Raw genomic sequence first — 22,804 nt, 5'->3', positions numbered from 1 at the left:
CTGCTTCTTCTCACATGTGGGGTATCCTTAGCAACCAGGCTCACTCAAAAAAATGAACATTGGTCAATTGGGCCTCGCAACAGTGAGGACATAACACAGATTGACCTGAAACCATAAACAACTAACTGAGAGTGCAGCCTGGATCAGAACAAAAATGGGTCTAGGGGGATAGAGTTGGATTCTAAACCCCAAACTGATTCTGCAGCACTGACTGCCCAAACCAACTGTCGCATCGGGTATCTTGCTGAAGGCAGTAGTGAGATGCAGTGTTGCCAGGTGGGCAGTTTTACCGCCCAATTGGGCGGTTTTCCGTGACCCGCCGCGGGAAATTTTTGCCCGCGGCGGGTTGCGGTTTTTTGGGCTGCTTTTTGGGCTTCAGGGCGGTTTTTTGGGCGGCTTTTTCGGCCGCGGGGGGCGGGGTTAGTGACGTTTTTGGGCGGGGTTAGTGACGTTTTGGGCGGGGGTTAATGACGTAGGAGGCGGGACCGATGACGTGGGAGGCGGGGCCGGTGACGGCGGGGGCGGGGTTGGTGACGGCGGGGGCGATGACGCGGGGGTGGGGGTGTCAGGGGCGGGGTTTGAGTTTGGGCGGGTTTTGGGCGGTTTTTGTGCTGGATTGGGTGGGAAAAAAATTTTCCACCTGGCAACACTGGTGAGATGTGAATGTGTGGACTGATGACCACATTGCAGCCTTGCAAATCTCTTCACTAGAAGCTGACTTTAAGTGGGCCACTGACACAGCCATGGCCCTCTAGAGCAGGGGCGTAGCCAGACACCCAATTTTGGGTGGGTCTGGGCCCAAGATGGGTGGGCAAAAGAATCTCTCTGTCCCACAAGTGATTTGGTCTCTCCCTCTCTTGCCTGCATGCCATAGGGTCTCTCAAACATACCACTCCCTCGCATACCTATTAAACAGCAGATTTTCACCAGCAGCGAGCAGCAACTAATACACACTGCTCATGTTGGCCCCACAGCCTTCCAACTGATGCAACTTCCTGTTTCCGCATAGGCAGGACTACGTCAGGGGGAAGGCTGTGGGGCCGGTGCGAACAGTATGTATCAGTCTCTGCTTGCTGCAGGCAAAGATCTGCTATTTACAAGGTATGCAGGAAGGACAGCTGTTGGGAGTTTTCGGCTGGTGGGACTTGGGAATCCCTGCTAGCCACATCATAGGTGTGCTGCTAATGGGTGGGCCTGAACACAAAGTGGGCGGGCCAGGGCCCACCCTTGGCTACGCCACTGCTCTAGAGTCAGCCCAGCTTGGGCATAAGTGAAGGAAATGCAATCTGCTAGCCAACTGGAGATTGTGCGTTTTCCGATGGCGACTCCCCTCCTGTTGGGATCGAAAGAAACAAACAACTGGGCGGACTGTCTGAAGGGCTGGGTCCACTTTATGCTCTCTCTCACTGGCCTCCCATTTAGTTCTAATTACTTCCTCCCTGCCTTTCTGCGTCCTAGTAAGGTGGGCCTGCAGGGCAATAATTTGACCTCTTAACACCGCCTTCATTCCCTCCCAGACACTTGCCGGATGTGTTTCCCCATTGTCATTGATTTCTATATATTCCCTTATATACTTCTCAAGCTCAGCCATTTTCTGCGGGTCTAGGAGAAGTCCCTCATTTAATTTCCAATTTGTTCGCCCTTTGGGTCTTGCATCCGTCAGCAAGGTCAAGACCACAAACGAGTGGTCCGACCAGCTGCAGGGCACTATGTGTACCTCCCCCACCTGGCTCCTCACCCTCACATCTCCCAGCCAATAATCAATTCTTGAATATGTTTTGTGCGAGGGGGCATAATGAGTAAAATCTTTTTCAACCCCATGTTTATCCCTCCACAAATCGGTCAGGCCCCATCTTGCCAGCCAGGACCTAAAAGCCTCTCTGTCCCCCTGAGCATACCGTGCCATTCCTCCCGAGTTATCTATATTTGGGTCCACTGTCAGGTTCATATCACCCCCTATTGCCCCCTGGCATGCTTTTGCAAAATCCTTTCTATTTCCTGCAGGAATACCTTTTGACCCTCATTGGGCGCATAGACACATAGCATAGTATAATACACATTATATAGGGAAACCACCAACAATAAGTATCTACCCGCTTTATCCTTAATCGTTATATGGACCTGCCAGGGCAGGGCCTGGGACAGGGCAATCAAAACTCCCCTCTTTTTTTGAACCTCTGTGGCCGAGGCACATTTTATAATCGGGTAATGCTTATGACTCATCAGATATTCATGGGACTTTTTGAGGTGCGTCTCCTGAAGAAACATCACATCTGCCTTTTGGCGCAGCATTTCTCTAAATACCTGTTTTCTTTTCTGCGGGGTATTCAGCCCCCGCACATTTATAGTCACGCATTTAAACATGGTAAGGATATAACATGTAGTCCATTTCTAGCATCCCTTTAACATACATTGCGGTTCCCCTCCCTACCCACCAACCCACCTCCCTTGCTCTCCCCCTGCATCTTCGAACCCCTTACCCCTCTCCTATTCTCCTCCCCCTTCCCAAGCACCAATGCACCTGTGCCATATCTTGGTCGGTGCGTTACAGGAGGAATGTGATCCATTAATACCCATTCATGCCTTTTAGGTTTTGGTGCCTTTAACATAACAGTTAACATGCTAACATTTATTACCTTATTCGCTATTTCCCAGCTTCATACCCCAACTAGCATCAACCACCAACATATTCAACTTAGTTACTTCCATACCCAGAGCTCCTGGTGCCTCCAGGACCCAGGTAGTCTCAAGTTCTCACAGGAGGTCTAACCCTCCACTGATACAAAATGACTTCAAGTGATACGTCCCGCTGATTTCTGACGCTGAAGGCGTCTTTGACCAACTCTTTGCCACTTTGGGTGGGTCCTGGAGTCTGTTGCCCTTGGTGGGCGCTCTGCTACAGCTGGTGTGGCTATCTGGTGTTCCCCCTGTAGTATCCTCTGCACTTCCGCCAGAGTTTTAATTAGGTGCTGCTTTCCATCCTTATAAAATGCCAGTCCAAACGGATATCTCCAACGGTAGCGAATGTCCATTTCTCTTAGCTTGGCCGTTACCGGTTTTAAATCAGCCCTTCTTTTCAAAGTGGCAGCAGCAAGATCCTGATATACTTCCACCGAATTTGTGTCCCATCTAAAGTCTTTTGCTTGTCTTGCCGCCGCCATCACTCGCTCTTTTAGTTTAAAGTCTTGGAAGCAAGCTATTATATCTTTGGACAAGTTCTTCTTGCTAGCTCCCAGGGCCCGGTGAGCTCTGTCCAATAGTATTTTTTCCGGTGGGACCAGCTCTTCTGTAGTCGCTGGCAGAGCACTGGCTATTTGTTGAATCACTTGCTCGCTATTTTGATACGCTGGGGTCTCTGGCAGACTGCGAAAACGGAGATTATGGCGCCTGCTTCTATTTTCTAGGTCTTCCAGCTTTTCAGATAATATCTGCTGGCCCAAACGCTCATCAGCTATTTGCCGCTCTAAGGAGCCCAGGGACTCTGAGTGATCGTCAATTTGGCCTTCTACCTCTTCTACCCGGCGTCCCAGCTCCGCTATCTCGCCTCTCAGATCGGCTCCCAATGTCGCCAGCTCCGACCTCATTGCCTTTAAGTCCGAGCGGATTTCTTGAATCCAGGCGCAAAGCTCCGGCAATCCAGCTTCCCCAGCGTCTCCCTGGGTCTGCGTTACAAACATATCACTTGAGGGCTGCAGTTCTGCTTGCTGTGCTTCATCTTCTTTATTCATCTACTTTATTTATTTTTTGTCTATTAGATTGTAAGCTCTTTGAGCAGGGACTGTCTTTCTTCTATGTTTGTACAGCGCTGCGTATGCCTTGTAGCGCTATAGAAATGCTAAATAGTAGTAGTAGTAGAATCTTCGAGCTCTGGCGCCGCCATGTTTTTTTTCCCCGTCGCGCTCTGTTTAAACGCGAATTTGGACAGGTTAGGCAGCACCGGTCACTTTTGCATTAATGCCTCGGGTCCACTCCACTCTTATTCGGCTCCTAGCAGGGTATTTTCCACACACCGCTCTCAAATATGATCGGGAAATCACTGTTTTCGCCGTGGGCATTCAGGAGCACAGAGTTTAGGCGACCATGCTCGCCGCTGACGTCACTTCCTCCTCGAGATTAAACCTTTAGATCAGTTAATTTCCCCTGACTCTATCTGCTGGGGTGATACTTTTGCTTATTGCCAGATAAAGCATTATATTCAATCCCTAGATAAAGAGGCACTCAAATTTAGACTGGGTGGGATGATTCAGATATTATTTGAGGAGCTCTCAGAAGAGGCTCCTTCTATCTCCAGTATTCAGAAGAGATTGTGGTCTTTGGAACCTGGAAAGGAGCTGGCCCAGCTTCGGCGGAGATGGGAAGTAGATGTGGGGTGTGATCTTGCTTCCTGGGATATTGCAGCTCATCTCAGGGGTATTCCCAAATTACTCAGTGGGGTGGGTTATCGAGAATGTGCCTTTCGTGTAATACATAGGGTCTATTTTACACAGGTTCAATTGTTTAGATTGGGTGGAATTGTCACACCTACTTGCCTGAAATGTAAAGTATCTGATAACTCTTTATACCATGCGCTTTGGGGATGCATAGTCATAAGATGCTTCTGGAGGCGAGTAGTGGCCTTTCTATCCCTTGTGATGTCTGGTTGAGTCAGTGGGACGCCTACTCAGTTGGTTCTGGATTGTCCTGGTTCATTCAGGGGACTCAATGTGGAAGAAATACTACTGTGTCGTAAACTTTGTTTGTTAGCAAGGAAGTGCATTCTGCAGTCATGGACCTCACTGGACACCCCTGAATTCTGGCATTGGCACAATCAAGTGCATCATCTACTGACTTGGGAAGCGCAAGAAGCCAGAAGTTCTTATAAACGCAAAGCTCGATTTCTTAAGATTTGGAGTCCTTTTCTAGCCAGACTCACACAGCGTGGCAGAAGCCTTATTCTTACCAAGTTATGATTGACTGAAGTTGATATGACTACTTACCTTGGAGCTCACATTGCGTAATATGAGGGGGGGGGGAGAGGGGGGAATGGGGAGGGGGAAGGGAGGGGGGGAAGTTAGGATAGCTTGCTCTTGAGCAGTATGTGCTAAATATTCTTGAAAAAGCTGAAAGATAAAAACTAGGATAAAAGGGGGTTGGGGATATAAATTATAAAAATCTGAGGATGGTTTAGAACACTTGTGTTTCGTAAGATATGGTTTATGTTTGACTTACATGTATTTACTAGTGTATGTGCTAGATTTATACTGTCTTCAATAAAAATGTTGAAACATAAATAGGCATTTACAGTTCAGTGTCGAATGCTATGCTCAATGCCAATGCAGAACCAAAAGGTTTGTTTTGTTGGGCTCTGTGGGCTTTAAGAAACCTCTGCTGCATGCGCAGGCAGAGAGAACACTGGATGTCCTGGTGCTCAAGACCCAAACACTGAACACACCAGTTATGGGGGTCAGTGCCTGAGATTGTCCACATACAATTTAAGCTTCTCCTATTAACCTACAAATGCACTCGATCTACAGCCCCTCCCTACCTCTCTACCCTCATCTCCCCTTACATTCCTACCCGTAACCTCCGTTCTCAAAACAAATCCCTCCTGTCAGTACCCTTCTCCACCACCGCCTACTCCAGGCTCCGCCCTTTTTGCCTCGCCTCACCCCATGCCTGGAATAAACTCCCTGAGCCCATACGCCAGGCCCCCTCCCTGCCCATCTTCAAAGCCTTGCTCAAAGCCCACCTCTTCAATGTTGCCTTCGGCACCTAACCATCATACCTCTATTCAGGAAATCTGGACTGTGCCTACTTGACATTTCGCTCATTAGATTGTAAGCTCCTTGGAGCAGGGACTGTCCTTTTTGTTAATCTGTACAGCGCTGCGTAACCCTAGTAGCGCTCTAGAAATGTTAAGTAGTAGTAGTAGTGATGTTAAAAGAAGGCAGGTCAGGGGCAGTACAAGGGGCGTCACTGGGGAGGAGCTGGTGGTTATGCGGGTGCAGGCAATATTCAGTGCCAGGACCTGCATAACTAAGTGGCTGAAATTAGTACAGCTCAAAACTTGTCCTAATTTCACCCGCTTAGCTATGCAGGACCCAGCACTGAATATCGGCCAGGACCCACATAACATTTTGGAGTTTTTTCTTCGAGCCCCCCTCCCAGCCCATAATAGTAAGAACCCCCCCCCACCTCCCCGGTCTAGATAGATCTTCCCGGGGCCTATCTCCTATCCCTGGTGGTCTAATGGGTGTAGCTGCCACAGGAAAATGGCTGTCATGACTTCTCACAGCAGCTTGTCTCAAGGGGCAGAACAAATGGGCTTCTAGGCCCTGAAAAATCCTCCCTCCTCCTCACCTATCTCCATTCAGAATCCCCCCCCAACCCTCCAGTGGTCTACGTAGGTCTAGGTGCTCCTTCCCCCATTGACCCCACTTCGACCACCTAGACCTATGTAGACCACGGGAGGGTTGGGGGGATTCTGAATGGTGATAGGTGAGGGGGAGGGAGGATTTTTCAGGGCCTGGGAGGAAGATTGATGGTTTAAAAAAAAAGTACACAAGTTATGTGGGCCCTGGTTGAATATCCAGGGCTAGTTTAGCCAGCAACGGTCTGTGTTTAAAAAGAGACTGACTGTTGCCGGCTGAATATTGTCTGGTATAAATCCTCACCTCATAATTAATTTTTAGATGGACAGGCACAATACTGTAATGTCTGTCCTTCATAGAGAGCTCTCATCTCCTGGAAACCCATAACCTGTTAATTACTCTCAAAGTAGCTCAATGATGAAAATTACTAACACAATCCTCCTAATGCCCAGAAAACAGCTTAACTGTTGAGTTTGGAATCTCTTTATTTTCATATCTGCAAACCAGCGCTTCTCCATATAAACACTCATTGCTGAGGATAGATGTCGTAGACGGCAGATAAAGACCTGTACAGTCCATCCAGTCTGCCCAACAAGAGAAACTCATTATATGTGTTACTTTATATGTATATCTGACCTTGACTTGTCCATGCCATTTTCAGGGCACAGACTGTAGAAGTCTGCCCAGCACTAGCTTTGCTTCTCAATTACCTGTGTTGCCACTCAATCTCCACTAAGCTTCTGTGGATCCATTCCTTCTGAACAGGATTCCTTTATGTTTATCCCATACGTTTTTGAATTACGTTACAGTTTTCATCTCCACCACCTCCCGCGGGAGGGCATTCCAAGAATCCACCACCCACCCTCTCCGTGAAAAAAATGTCTATTGTATAAATGAGATCAGCTATCTCAGTGAAGTTCAGCATACCGTACCTTATAGGCTATTTTATCAAACTGTTGCCCTGATTCGTTCACAATGTATCCCAGTCTGAACACAGGGCAAAGTGGAGCTTTTGTTTTGTGATAGATACATGACTTCAGAGTGTTGCTAGTAATTGTCTCAACAAGGTTGCGTCTGTAATAAAAAAAGAAGATGTGAATTGTTAATGGGGACTTCATTATATAAAATCACTGAGCTTCACTAGTGGCAAAACATTTGGAGATATTTCATCTTCTGCACTTTATCTCTTGCAGCAAGAAAAAGACATTCAGGTAAGCTTGGAGGATATCTGATCCCGTTATGCCAGGTGATAAGTTTTAGAATATCACTACATTTATAGAACATTGAGGTCATGCTAGATAATTTTTTTATTTGGATTTAATTCACATTTTCTGTAGTAGTTCAAGGCAAGTTACAATCGGGTATAGTAGGTAATTCCTTATCCATGGAGGGATTACAATCTAAGTTTGTGCCTGAAGGAATGGAGGGTTCAACAACTTGCCCAAGGTCCCAAGGAATGTCTGTTGGCACAATAACAATATATAAGTTATTCTGAGCAGATGCAACAGGCAGCAGAGGAATGCAGCCATACTCTAGGTAATGTCATCTGATGGAACTGTGTGTGCCAGAGATCTCTAGTAGCTCAGATAAATTTGTGAAGAGTTCTTTGAGCATGAACGAGGGTTCCTGTGCTGTCTTGGTCTCCCAACTCCTCCTTACACTATATTAGAGCTAAATCTGCTCATATCTTTATATTCTTCCTCTTTCTGTTTCTTATACTCTCTTTTTTCTAAAGGTGATGGTGGGTGAGTGAGTGAGTGTGGTTTCATTCCCCTGCTGTCTATGGAGAACCCTCATTATAGGTAAGCAACTTTTGTTTCTCTGCAGAGAGAACCGTGGAATGTGGGTATACTTTAGGTGAGTTACAAGCTAAAGATCACAAAATTTTTGTTGTTGCAGTGGCCCAGTGGTAAAATGATGGAAGGAGGAAGGTGTAGTGAAGGAGCTGATTTGCCATGGAGAGAAGAGATTACAGAGAACAGCCTGTCCAAATACAGCATCCTGAGCAGTGAATGAACTGAAGTCCATGTGCCAAGCTTTGCAGATGTCTGTAATTGAGGCTTGTTTAGGGTTAGCTACCAATGCAATGCAGGAGGTGTCAGGCCTGTGAGTGTACAGCAAAAGGAAATGCACTGATAAATCTAGTTTGCCAGGGTTCTTTGGTGGAGAGGTGTGGAAGCCGTGTTAGTCCACTCTTAAAGGTTATCAATAGAAATCAAACAAAATAAAACATGGAAAAGAAAATAAGATGATACCTTTTTTATTGGACAGAACTCAATACATTTCTTGATTAGCTTTCGAAGGTTGCCCTTCTTCGTCAGATCGGAAATAAGCAAATGTGGTAGCAGATAGTATATATAAATGAAACATCCAAGCATTACTTTGACAGTGACAGGGTGGGAGGGTAGGGGTGGGTAGGAGGTATGCAAGGGGACATCAAAGCATTTCATTGATAGTCTAACAGGATGGGTGTGGGTAGGTGAGAGGAGGGTGATAAACAGAGAAATACAACTTTATGGTTTATAATGGGCTAGAAAACCCAGGTCCTTGTTAAGTCCTGTCTGTTGGGTGTCAAAATATTCAATCATTCTGACTTCAAAGGTCTTACGTTCCTGTATTGTTTTAAAGTTACCTTTCAGGATCCTTACTATGAAATCACTGGTACAGTGTTCTGGTCTGGTAAAGTGCTGCATAGACATAACATGAAGAATGCTGGTGCCAGCCGGGTTCCTACTCCTGTGGTGCAGCACTTTATCAGACCAGAACACTGTACCAGTGATTTCATTGTTTTGGCCAGCTGTGTGAACTTTCTGAAGTACCCTTGAGATTAGGGGGAATGGAGAAAAGGTGTACAGGAGATTCTGATTCCAAGGAGTGGTGGATGCTTCTGATGCAACTCTGTGGGACTTGGCCATAGGGAGCAGAAATGAGCATACTGTGCATTCTCCTGTGAGATAAAGAGATCCATGGAGGATGTTCCCCATAGGTTGAATAGCATCAAAACAGTGTTGTGGTCTACGGACCACTCGTGTGGATTTAACTTGTGACTGAAGAAATTTTCTATCTGTTTTTCTTGTCCCAGAAGGTAAGCAGTCCGTAGGGAAACATTTAGTTGGACTGCAAGGACCCCAATTTTTTTTTAAGTTATAGAATACAATACAACTCATGAACTCTCCATTACATATGATTAACTAACAAAGTGCTTCTTGATTTTTTAACAAGAAGATTTTTGTATTCCCCCCACCCTCCATATCCCCTTACCTCCCCCCCCCCAGCCAGAAAAAAACCCACCCCACCCCACCCCACCCTCCTTCCCACCACCCACCAGCGAGGACCCAAATTTTTAAAGCTTCCTGAGGGTTCTCAATCTGCCCTGCTTGTGCTACTTGTCTGGCCTGATGAGAACTGTGGAATGAATCCAAGATGAACAAGTTTTGAAGTGCACTGAAAACAGCTTTGAGTTCTAGAAGGCTGATAAGCAGTCTGTTCTTAAGGACTCCAGACAGCAGGGCCGCCGAGAGGGGGGGACAGGGGGGACAAAAGTCCCCGGGCCCGGGCCTCCAGGGGGGCCCGACGCCGCATGCCCATAGCTCCGCCCCTCCCCTCCCCTCCCCTCCCCTCGGAGTTCCAGGGCCCACCCGTCGTCCGTCCCTCATCCCTCCCTCCATCCGAATCATGTCAAAAGCGATCTTCTTATCTGACCTCGTGGTTACAGCGCGAGCAGCACACAGTGAAAAGCGTGCAGGCTCGCGCTTCAGCCTTCCTTTGTCTGTCTGTCTATCAGCTGAGGTCCCGCCTTTGCAGAAACAGGAAATGAGGCAAGGGCGGGACCTCAGCTGATAGACAGACAAAGGAAGGCTGAAGCGCGAGCCTGCACGCTTTTCACTGTGTGCTGCTCGCGCTGTAACCACGAGGTCAGATAAGAAGATCGCTTTTGACATTCGGACGGAGGGAGGGGGGGGGGGCTTTGTTCTCGGAGGAAGGGAGGGCGGGAGGGGGGCCTTGGATCTCTAAGGGAGGGCTTGGATCTCAGAGGGAGGGAGGGCTTGGATCTCAGAGGGAGGGAGGGGGGCTTGGATCTCAGAGAGAGGGAGGGGGACCTTGGATCTCGGAGGGAGGGAGGGCTTGGATGTCAGAGGGAGGGAAGGGGGCCTTGGATCTCGGAGGGAGGGAGGGCTTGGATGTCAGAGGGAGGGAGGGGGCCTTGGATCTCGGAGGGAGGGAGGGCTTGGATCTCAGAGAGAGGGAGGGGGACCTTGGATCTCGGAGGGAGGGGAGGGCAGGGGGGAGAAAGAACATAGTGCTGGACAGGAGGGGAGAGAAGAGATTGCTGGACAAGAGGGGAAGGCAGGGCAGGGGGAGAGAGAAGAGATTGCTGGACAAGAGGGGAGGGCAGGGGGGAGAGAAGAGATCGCTGGATAAGAGGGTAGAGGCATGGGGGAGAGAGAAGAGATCGCTGAATAGGAGGGCAGGGGGAGAGGAGAATTGCTGGACAGGAGGGGAGGGCAGGGGAGAGAGAAGAATTGCTGAACATGGATGGATGATTGGAGGGGCAGGGGAGAGGAAATTTACTGGATATGGGTGGATGGAGGAGAGGGAAGTCAGGAAGGAGATGCACATGGATGGAGGTGAGGGAAGAGAGGAGAAATGCTGGACATGGGTGGAGTGGAGGGCAGGGAAGAGAGAAGAAATGTTGGACAAGGATGAAGGGAAGGAAAGACAAAGGAAGGAGATGCACACAGATGGAGGGAAAGGGAGAGAGGAGAAATGCTGGACATAGATGGAGGGGAGGAAAGACAGGAAGTACATGCACATGGATGGAGGGGAGTGAGGAGAAATGCTCATGGATGGAGGGGAAATTGCTGAATTTAAGGGCTGGATCGGAACACTTTCAAGGCAGATGCTGAAACTGGAGGAATGATAGGGACAGGGCTACAGATGGTAGACAGGACGCATAAGGACACAGGAGGATGGTGGACATGGTGAGAGAAAAAAATATCAAATGGAAAGAAGACACTGCATAAAACAGAAGACACTGGGACCAAAGCGAATAGAAAAACTATGATCAGACAACAAAGGTAGAAAAAAGTATTTTATTCAGAATTTTTTATGTCAGCTTTTGGAAATGTGTATCTGTGATGTTTTTCATGTAAGTTTCAATTTTTCTAGTATTGCTGCATGCTGAGTCTGACTTCTTCAGGTAACTTTCTAGTTCAGTATTTTGCCTTCATATTTTTTTTTATTTCTAGTTCTTTGTGTCATATCTGTTGCCATGTGTTTTTCATGTGTGATAAGGTACAGTATTCTGCTAGTGTGTAGTATTTGCAGCCCTTTTTGTTTTGTTTTTCATTAGGTTGTGTACTGGTGTTTTAGAGCCCGGTGTAATTATAGTGCTGCCTTTCCATGCATAAGGTTGTAGCTCGTCCTGTCCTTGGAATTAGTGCTGTTATGGTTTGGTAAGGTTATGAGTGGGTTTTTGCACAAGTTTGTGTATAGTGTTTTGCAGTGGAGAGATTGTGTTTTGACCTTACTGAGGTAGCATCAAAACATCAGAAAAAGTGTAGAGCCTAAATCATGACACACTACCTCTTGAAGGATTTACATATAGTGCAGGGGCTCGGCCCGGTGGCGAGCAGCCGTGACCTCGGGGGGGGGGGGGGGCCCAGGGGCGGCCTTGTCCCGGGCCCGGCCCAGTCTCTCGGCGGCCCTGCCAGACAGTGAAGAAAGATGTGTTGTTAGGGTTAGACATTGTAGCTACAGCTGAAAGGGGCAATCCACACTGAAGTGGGTGAGTTGAAGCCACCACTGCAGTGAAAGATGAACTGTGTTTGACAGTGGCACCTTTTTGCAGAGGAGCTGAAGATGTTGGTTCCAATGCAGCTTTAGGTGCCACTGAAGATGATGCATATGCATTTTGGCTAGAGAGACAACATAAATAGTTGCCATCACGTGACCTAGAAGTTGAAGAAAAGTGAAAGCTGAAGTGGCGTGCACGTGAGAAATGTTGTTTTCAATAAGCTGAAGAGACTGAAGTCTGTTTTCTGATAAGAAAGCTCCTGCCACAGCAGTGTCTAAATGGGCCCAAATGAACTGTAGAACATTAGTGGGAATTTTTCCTTGTTTATTTATTTATTTATTGTTCACTTATATCCCACATTTTCCCACTCATGCAGGCACAATGTGGCTTACAAACATTAAATAAAATACAGAATAGGAAAACTTAGAAGAATATACAAGGAGTATGCAGGGGGAGAAGCATCTAACCAGGTCTCAGTGAACTCGGTTACTTCTGATCCGTGGAAGGCCTCCTGTGGGGTTCCGCAGGGCTCCCCACTTTCACCAGCCTTATTCAATATTATGTTGATGCCTTTAGCTGCTGCTCTCGCAAAACTGGACCTTAACCCTTTCATCTATGCCGACGATATTACAGTCTACATTCCCTTTTGCACCACCGTGTCAGAAATTGTTCATCTCATTGATGCCTGCTTCTCCACCTTAGAACATTGGGCTCAGGTCTTCCGTTTCAAATTAAACAAGGACAAAACACAGTGTCTCATCCACTGTGATGGAGTAGAAATTAGCCAGTCATTGTGAAAAGGGAAGACATAATGTCCTTATTTTCAGGGATCTGCAGCTACAATAGCTAAATATTTTGTGAAGACACATAATACAGAGGGAAGACCAAAGGTCCATCAATATTTGTTGGATCGCCTCCTAGGGCTATGTTTAGAAAGTCTGGCTGAAGTGTGGAGCAAGGATCTGGGATTTAACAGTGCGATCGATCTACTATAGAGGAACTTAGTTGGTATTCCAGAATTGTCTATTGATATGTTGCTAAGAGAGTTAGAATAGAAATTCTTACCTAGATCCCATGTATTGCCTTGGAGATCCTTCAAGGCACATTTGGACACTAATTGCAGCTGTCCCAAGCATGGTATGGTGAAGGTAACTTTGGCAAACACAAGCAAAAGGAAAAAACTTCCACAAGCGGACAGCAGTTCAAAACACAGGAGTGGAAGCCACCTAGCCAAAGTCCAAGATTAAAAGGTCTTTATTTACAAAAAAACAGCTACAATCTTTGCATGCAGTATACAGGATGCACTTGACTAAGAATCCCAATACTGGTCATTCTTTAGCACAAATGCCTTCATCAGGGGACCTGTCAAAGTGTCATAATGCACAATACTGCAAGTTGGTATCGTACTTAAAACGCAAAAGCAATGTGCTATCTGTGTGGTGTCTTTAGAGGGTGTCACTTATTAGTCCAAAATTTATTGCAGTACCCTTCAGACACAGTAGATGGAAGCGTGGAAACAAATGTCTACATGTACAGCAGAGGACTCTAATGTAGAGATCTCTGTATTGGCATTGATGGAGCTGTGTCCCAGGGCTGCTGAGGATCCGGTCATCTGTCTGACCTTCATGGGTCACCCACAAACAGCTCAAAGCACATCACCATGAAGACAGTGTTGGAGCAGTTTACTGGTTGAGGACAGATGGTAGCTCTGCACAGGATACTTAAAGTCCTCTGTTATACATGTAGACAGTTGCTTCCATCTATTGTGCCTGGAAGGTACAGCAATAAAGTTTGGACTGAGTAGGTGACACCCTCTAAAGACACCACTCAGATAAGCACATTGCTTTTGCGTTTTAAATATGATACCAGCTTGCAGTATCGTGTATTATGTCATTTTGACAGGTCCACTGATGAAGGCATTTGCACCGAAACACGGCCTGAGTTGGGATTCTTAGTAAAGTGCATCCTGTATACTGTGTGCGAAGAATGTATCTGGGTTTTTTAAAAATAAATAAAGACCTATTAATCTTGAACTTTGTCTAGAAGACAACTTTGGGTCACACATTTTGGAAATGCCCAAAGCGGGGGCTTTTGGGAACAGATTTTCACCTTCTGTACTTCCTTATTTTATGATACTTTTTCATTTCACCCCTCTACTTTTTCAAGGAGGAGCAAACTGAGCTCTCTTTTTAGAGGGCCAAAGGTTGTTTGTGAAGAAAGCTCATGTCATAGGAAGAAGGGTAATACTGTAGCTTTTTTTTTTTTTTTTTGTAGGGAAAAATGAACTCCAGGGTTTTTGCAATGGAAAAGATTTCTTTCTGACACGGCACTAATGGAGTGCAAAGGTGCAGAACATGAAGATGACTGGACACTTCCACACAGAGATTGTAGTCTTTTGTTAAACAGATAGAATCCCCCCTCTCTTTTTCAGTGTTCACCGATAGACCAGGGGTTGCAGTTGTGGTGGAGGGAGGGTACTCTGCATTAAAGTTAATTGTCTAAAGTTCATTGTAAAGGGTTTAGTGTTAGCAATAGGGGGTGAATATAAAAGAAAACTTGTTCTAGCATACCTCATTTCTTCCAAGACTGTTTCAACCCCCCTTCTGTTTGTCTGATGGAGGTTGAATAGGGTCCCATGTTGGGGCGGTTAGCCATTCCAAGGTTTATGGCGATGTTCTACAGTTCTGTGTATTGTCGAATGTTGTTGGGCTCTACATGCAGGTAAGAGTCCATTGCATGCAGTAATCTTACACTTTGAAGAGTTCTTGTATACTTTGTAAGTTCTTTTGAGTCATGTTTATGCTTAATAAAGATGATAATGCAAATGTACAGAATACTGTCACACATTGTCATGGCCATAGCCGTGCTCTGTGTCCCAACTTACCTCCTGTATCCGGGCATACCTTGGCCCCTGCAGTGTTTTTGAGGCATTCAGCAATCTGTCAACTGAGGCGGGTTGCTGGCACGATCAACTCTGGCACCTCCTGAGGCGCTCATGCGCTGATACACTGTCCTTAAAAGGGCAGTAGCCGCGAGTTCCAGGATGCCAAGTAATGCCCCACTTCCTGTAGGGGAGGTCCTTGGTTCTCTCTAGTGCCTTGGCAACTGCTCTCCTGAGGATTCCAGTCCTGTTTCTGTTATGTCTCCAGCCTGGTTCCTGCCCTGCTTCCAGTCCCGTTACTGCTCCATCTCCAGCTTTGTTCCTGCCTTGCTTCAAGTCCTGTTCCTTCTCTGTCTCCAGCTTTGTTTGTGCCTTGCTTCCAGTCCAGTTCCTGCTCCATCTGTAGTTTTGTTCCAGCCTTGTCTCAAGTCCGTGTCACAGCCTTGTCCTCTTTAACGTCTTCTACCTCTTTCCTGCCTCTTTCCAGGCCCTCAGATCTTCGGACCTCCAGCTCTGTGGGTATCCGCTACTCCTAGGTTCTGACCCTGTCCCCCAAGGGCTCTTTTCATAGCCACCAACAGGCCCGGACCCTATCAGGCCTGCCCTGCCTGCCCCCAAAGGGCTCTTTTCAGAGCTACTCCTAGGTCAGGCATGCTCCAAAGGGCTCTTTTCTGAGCCATTCACTATCTGACTCTTTGCTAGAGCATGACTCGCCTGCCATCAGCCAGAGCCTGCCTAGCCTTTGGGTTGGATGGGTGGTATCAACCTGACTGCGGTCCAAGTGCTCACCTATCCTGAACTGTGAAAGATTGCCAAGGTCATGAGTTCGGGCAAGTCACTGGCCTTGTAGCTGTTTCAGCAATTGTCCCTCCAACTCCAGCAACTCTCTGGCTTCGTCTGGGACCTGACTACCCGCAAAGACCATCTCCAGATGCCTATGACAACACAGGCCTCTGCCTCTCCAGTTCAGCTCCTGTAGCCACATCCGCAGCGTCAGGCTTGTGGCTCCCCCTTGCTACAATGGGAGTCCTAAAACCTGTAGAAGTTTTATCAACCAATGTATGATAATTTTTTAACTCTAGGCCAGGGACTTAGCTTCTGATAGGGTCCGAGTGGGATACATCATTATCTTTGTTGTCGGGCCAAGCCCTTGCTTGAGCATCCCCACTTTGGGAATGAAGCAACCCAATACTCAGTAACCTGAATGGCTTCCTTGAGCAATTCTTTAGCTGAAACAAGGGTCACAAACCCTTGGAAATTATTTTGCACTTTGGCTTCAGAGCTAAATTGGAACAATGACAGCCTGGTGGTCGTCTTCTGACAGGAGTTTGTGCCCCAAATAAAGGATGAACTGGCTGGATGGGATCTTCCCTTGTCACTGAATGACCTCATCAACCTTTGTAACCAAGTGGATATCCAGTTCCAAGAGTGGGCCCCAGAATTGCAATCCTCCCACAAGGCAGTTCATCTGGCGCCTAACTTTCAGCGTGCCCTGCGTGCCCCTATCAAGGACTCTAGACCTTCAGATTCAGGGGAGCCTATGCAAGCGGACCAATCGTCCCTTTCTGAACAGGAGAAGCAGAGACACTGGTTGTTGAATTTGTGTCCGTATTGTGGTGAAAAAGGCCACTACGTTCTTAAATGCCCTAACAACTCAGTAAACTGTTAGGCATAGCCATGGCTGGGGAAACAGCACTAGTTTGTGTTGTCCAGATTCCCTGCATGCAGTTCCCGCTTCTTTAGTATTAGACTATGAACTAACTACCACTGAGGTCTTTATCGACTCCAGAGCAAGGGAAAATTTATTGATGAGGCTCTTGTCTGACATTACAAAATCCCTACCCAGGATTTCCCAAGAGCTATTCCGGTCTCCTTGGTGTATGGGAATATTCAGACATATTAAGGCCAAGACGGTTCCCCTATGCTTATGAACTGTGTTCCTCTACAGGGAGGCTATTGTCCTGTACGTTCTTCTGACATTCATAAACCTTATCATTTTGAGCCTACCCTGGTTACAAAAGCATAACCTAGTAATAGACTGGGCCCACGGGGAACTTGTTGCACGGAGTAGACCTTGCCAGCGCTGCTGCCTTGATACTGTATCTCCAGGGATGATCCTGGCTTTTTGTATATGGATAACCCGGATGGTCTGCCTCCGGCCTATGTGATTTATGCTGACATATTTTCCAAGAAGCAAGTGGAAATTCTTCCCCCTCATCAGGAGAATGACTGTCCCACTGATCTCATAAGTACGTAAGTATTGCCACACTGGGACAGACTAAAGGTCTATCAGGCCCAGCATCCTGTTTCCAACAGTGGCCAATCCAGGTCACAAATATCTGGCAAGATCCCAGAAAACTCAATAAGCTGCTTATCCCATAAATAAGCAGTGGATTTTCCCTAAGTCAGTTTAATAATAGTCTATGGACTTTTCCTTTAGAAAGGCGTCCAGACCCTTTTAAAACCCCGCTAAGCTAACCACCTTTACCACATTCTCTGGCAATGAATTCCAGAGTTTAATTACACGTTGAGTGAAGAAACATTTTCTCCAATTCGTATTAAATTTACTAGTTTGTAGCTTCATCGTATGCCCCCTAGACCTAGTACTTTTGGAAAGAGTAAACAAACGATTCACATCTACCCATTCCACTCCACTCATTATCTATCATATCTCCCCTCAGCCGTCTCTTCTCCAAGCTGAAGAGCCCTAGTTAGACGCTTCAGCCTTTCCTCATGGGGAAGTCATCCAATCCCCTTTATCATTTTCATCGCCCTTCTCGGTACCTTTTCTAAGTCCACTATATCTTTTTTGAGATGCAGCGACCACAACTGAACACAATATTTGAGGTGCAGTCGCACCTTGACTGATACAAAGGCATTATAACATCCTCACTTTTGTTTTTCATTCCTTTCCTAATAATACCTAATATTCTATTTGCTTTCTTAGCTGCCACAGCCCACTGAGCCGAGGATTTCAACGTATCATCAACAATGACGCAGAGATCCCTTTCTTGTTCGGTGATTCACCTTGCATTGCGTAGCTATAGTTCGGGTTCCTCTTTCATAAGACATAAGCATTGCCACACTGGGACAGACCAAAGGTCCATCTAGCCCAGCACCCTGTCTCCAACAGTGGCCCATCCAGGTCACAATCACCCGACAAAATCCACGGAGCAAAGCATTTTGTACTGCTTGTCCCAGGAATAGTGGATTTTTCCCTACATCCATTTATAACATTCTATGGCCTTTTCCTTCAGGAAACCGTCCAAACTTTTCTTAAACTCTGCTAAGCTAACCGCTTTAACCACATTCTCCAGCAATGAATTCCAGAGTCGAATTACACGTTGAGTAAAGAAAAATGTCCTCTTATTTGTTTTAAAACTTACTGCACTCCAGCTTCATCGCATGCCCCCATGCCCTAGTATTTTTGGAAAGCATAAACAGACGCTCCACATCTATGTGTTCCACTCCACTCATTATTTTATATGCCTCTATCATATCACCCCTCAGCCACCTTTTCTCCAAGCTGAAGAACCCCAGCTGCTTTAGCCTTTCCTTATAGGAAAGTCATCCCATCCCCTTAATCATCTTCGTTGCCCTTCTCTGCACCTTTTCTAATTCCACTATATCTTTTTTGAGGTGTGGCGATCAGAATTGAACACAATACTCTTGGTGCGGTCGCACCATGGATCGATACAGTGGCAATATAATATCCTCATTTTTGTTTTCCATCCCTTTCCTAATAATACCTAACATTCTATTTGCTTTCTTAGCCACAGCAGCACACTGAGCAGAAGATTTCAACATATCATCAATGATGACTCCCAGGTCCCTTTCTCGTTCCGTAACTCTTAACGCTGAACCTTGCATGATATAGCTATAGTTTGGGTTCTTCTTTCCCACATGCATCACTTTGCACTTGCTCACATTAAATGTCATCTGCCATTTAGATGCCCAGTCTCCTAGTCTCACAAGATCTTCCTGCAACTTTTCACAATCTTCCCGCGATTTGACGACCTTGAACAACTTTGTGTCATCAGCAAATTTGATAACCTCGCTAGTTACCCCCACCTCCAGGTCATTTATGAAAATGTTAAAAAGCAACGGTGCCAGCACAGATCCCTGAGAGACTCCACTAACTACCCTTCTCCATTGCAAATAGTGACCATTTAACCCTACTCTTTGTTTCCTATTTTTCAACCAGTTTTTAATCCATAACAATACACTACCTCCGATCCCATGACTCTCCAATTTCCTCTGGAGCCTTTCATGAGGGACTTTGTCAAACACTTTCTGAAAATCCAGATATACAATATCCACCGGCTCACCTTTGTCGACGTTTGTTTACCCCTTAAAAGAAATGCAGTATATTGGTGAGGCAAGACTTCCCTTCACTAAATCCATGCTGACTTTGTCTCATCAGTACATGCTTTATAATGTGCTCTGTTATTTTGTTCTTAATGATAGTCTCTACCATTTTGCCCGGCACCGACATCAGACTCACTGATCTAATTCCCAGGATCTCCCCTGGAGCCTTTCTTAAAAAATTAGCGACCCTCCAATCTTCCGGTACCACGCTCAATTTTAAGGATAAATTACATATCAACAACAGTAGTTCCGCAAGCTCATTTTTTAGTTCCATCAGTACCCTGGGATGAATGCCATCCGGCCCTGGAGATTTGCTACTCTTTAGCTTGCAGAACTGTCCCATTACATCCTCCAGGTTTACAGAGATTTCATCAAGTTTCTCCGACTCGTCAGCCTCGAATATCCTGTCCGGCACCGGTATCCCAACCAAATCTTCCTCGGTGAAGACCGAGGGAAAGAACTCATTTAATCCTTCCGCTATTTCTTTATCTTCCCTGAGTGCCCCTTTTACTCCCCGGTCATCCAGTGGCCCAACCGATTCTTTTGCCGGTTTCCTGCTTTTAATATACCTGAAATTTTTTTTACTATGTGTTTTAGCCTCTATCGCTATCTTTCCCATATGCATCACTTTGCACTGCTCACATTAAACGTCATCTGCCATTTAGATGCCCAGTCTCCCAGTCTCGTAAGGCCCTCTTGTAATTTTTCACAATCCTCTCACAATTTAATCACTTTGAATAACTTTGTGTCGTCAGCAAATTTAATTACCTCACTAGTTACTCCCATCTCTGGATTATTATAAATATGTTAAAAAGCAGCAGTCCCAGCACAGACCCCTGAGGAACCCCACTATCTACCCTTCTCCATTGAGAATACTGACCATTTAACCTTATTCTCTGTTTTCTATCCTTTCACCAGTTTTAAATCCACAATAGGACATTACCTCCTATTCCATGACTCTCCAATTTCTTCTGGAGCCTTTCATGAGGTACTTTGTCAAACGCCTTTTGAAAATCCAGATACACAATATCAACCGGCTCGCCTTTATCCACATGTTTGTTCACCCCTTCAAAGAAATGTAATAGATTGGTGAGGCAAGATTTCCCTTCACTAAATCCATGTTGGCTTTATCTCACTAATCCATGCTTTTGAATGTGCTCTGTAATTTTGTTCTTTATAATAGTCTCTATCATTTTGCCCGGCACCGACATCAGGCTCACTGGTCTATAATTTACCGGATCCCCTCTGGAACCTTTTTAAAATATAGGCGTTACACAGGCTACCCTCCAATCTTCCGATATCACGGTCGATTTTAAAGATAAATTACATATTACTAACAACAGTTCCTCCAGTTCATTTTTCAATTCTATCAGTACTCTGGGATGAATACCATCTGGTCCAGGAGATTTGCTACTGTTCAATTTGTCAAACTGTCCCATTACATCCTCTAGGTTTATAGACATTTCATTCAGTTTCTCTGACTCGTCAGCTTCGAATACCATTTCTGGCACCGGTATCTCTCCCAAATCTTCCTCGGTGAAGTCCGAAGCAAAGAATTCATTTAATCTCTCTGCTATGGCTTTGTCTTCCCTGATTGCCCCTTTTACCCCTCGGTCATCTAGCGGTCCATCTGATTCTTTTGCCGGCTTCTTGCTTTTAACATACCTTTACAAATTTTTTTACTATGTGCTTTTGCCTCCAACACAATCTTTTTTTCAAAGTCCCTCTTTGCCTTCCTTATCAGCGTTTTACATTTGACTTGACATTCCTGATGCTGTTTCTTATTATTTTCTGAAGGATTTTCTTTTGCTCTAATAGCTTCCCTTCACCTTACTTTTTAACCATGCTGGCTGTCGTTTGGTCTTCCTCCCTCCTGGGCTTCCAGGATGATATTTTTGAACAGCATCCATGCCTAATGTAAACTTTTGACCCTCGTAGACACTCCTCTACGTTTTTGTTTTCACCGTTCTTCTCATTTTATCATAGTCTCCCTTTTGAAAGTTAAACGCTAACATATCAGATTTCCTGCGTATACTTACTCCAAAGCTAATATCAAATCTGATCATATTATGATCACTGTTATCAAGCGGCCCCGTCACCATTTCCTCCCGCACCAGATCATGCGATCCACTAAGGAGTAGGTCTAGAAATTTTCCTTCTGTTGTCAGCTCTTGTACCAGCTGCTCCATAAAGCAATCCTTGATTTTGTCAAGGAATTTTACCTCCCTAGCACGTCCTGCTGTTACATTTACCCAGTCAATATCGGGGTAATTGAAATCTCCCATTATTATTGTGTTGCCCAGTTTGTTAGCCTCCCTAATTTCTGATAATATTTCTACGTGCTGGGCAATATGTCACCACGGGGAAGGGTTTACCCGCTTTCTGTTCCCAAAATCCAGGCTATGTCGGCCTATCTTGCATCGAACTTACATTGGTGCTGGCTTCTTCTCTGAAAGGAAGCAAGATGGTACCCTACACCCTTGTATCGATTACCAAAGACTGAATGCCATTACGGTTAAGAACAAATACCCACTCCCATTGATATCCGACCATCTACAAGGAGCCTGCATCGTCACCAAGCTGGGCCTGATGGGAGCCTATAACTTGATTCGCATCCGCAAAGGAGATAAGTGGCATACGGCCTTTAACACTAGAGATGGTCACTATGAATACCTAGTGATGCCGTTGGGGCTCTCTAACACCCAAGCTGTCTTCCAAAATTTTGTGAATGGCATGTTCTGGGATCTGCTACAGAACTGTGTTATGGTTTATTTGGATGTCATATTAATATATGCCAAGATGTTAGCCCAACATCAGGAACATATAAAACAGGTCTTGCAATGTCTCCATGAGAATTGTCTGTACACTAAACTGGAAAAGTGCTCTTTTGAGTGGAATGAGTTGCCTTTCTTAGGCTATATCATATCTGACCAGGGCCTTAAGATGGATCCCACAAAGCTAACAGCCATTCATGACTGGCTTTGCCCCCAGGAGCGGCAAGTCTTATGTTTTCTGGGCTTCACAAACTACTACCAACAGTTTATTCATGGCTACACCCCTCACCGCCCTAACTCAGAAGGAAGCTAATACTTAGGACTGGCCTGAAGAGGCAGTACTAGCTTTAGACCTCTTGAAACAGTCTTTCACTGCAGCCCCAGTGCTTAATCAACTGGATCCCAAGAAGGCCTTTTTTGTAGAAGTCGATGTTTCCTCCATAGGAGCCAGGGCCATCCTCTCTCAATCCGATGTCAAGGGTAAATTAATAACTTACGTCTTTTTTTTCCTAGAAAATTCACGCCTGCAGAAGGGACTTACACTATTAGAGATCAGGAGTTATTAGCCATTAAGATGGCCTTGGAGGAATGGTGCCATTTCATCAAGGGAGCCAAATATCCCTTCACTGTCACC

General features: G+C 45.9%; 1 protein-coding gene across 3 annotated transcripts in view; it reads right to left on the bottom strand.

Moving 5' to 3' along the window:
- Positions 1-22,804, bottom strand: part of LOC115456712 (P2X purinoceptor 1-like) — a 218,197-nt gene that overhangs the window by 101,157 nt on the left and 94,236 nt on the right. For all 3 annotated transcript variants that reach the window (XM_030185967.1, XM_030185966.1, XM_030185968.1), the window contains exon 8: positions 7,283-7,424. In XM_030185967.1, the coding sequence (XP_030041827.1) occupies positions 7,283-7,424 (142 nt within the window). The remainder of the gene's footprint in view (positions 1-7,282; positions 7,425-22,804) is intronic.

Source organism: Microcaecilia unicolor, chromosome 13 (genome assembly GCF_901765095.1).
Source record: "Microcaecilia unicolor chromosome 13, aMicUni1.1, whole genome shotgun sequence".
Lineage (NCBI taxonomy): Eukaryota > Metazoa > Chordata > Amphibia > Gymnophiona > Siphonopidae > Microcaecilia > Microcaecilia unicolor.
Note: the sequence above shows the minus strand (reverse complement) of the source record. Positions and strands in the feature narration are given on the sequence as shown.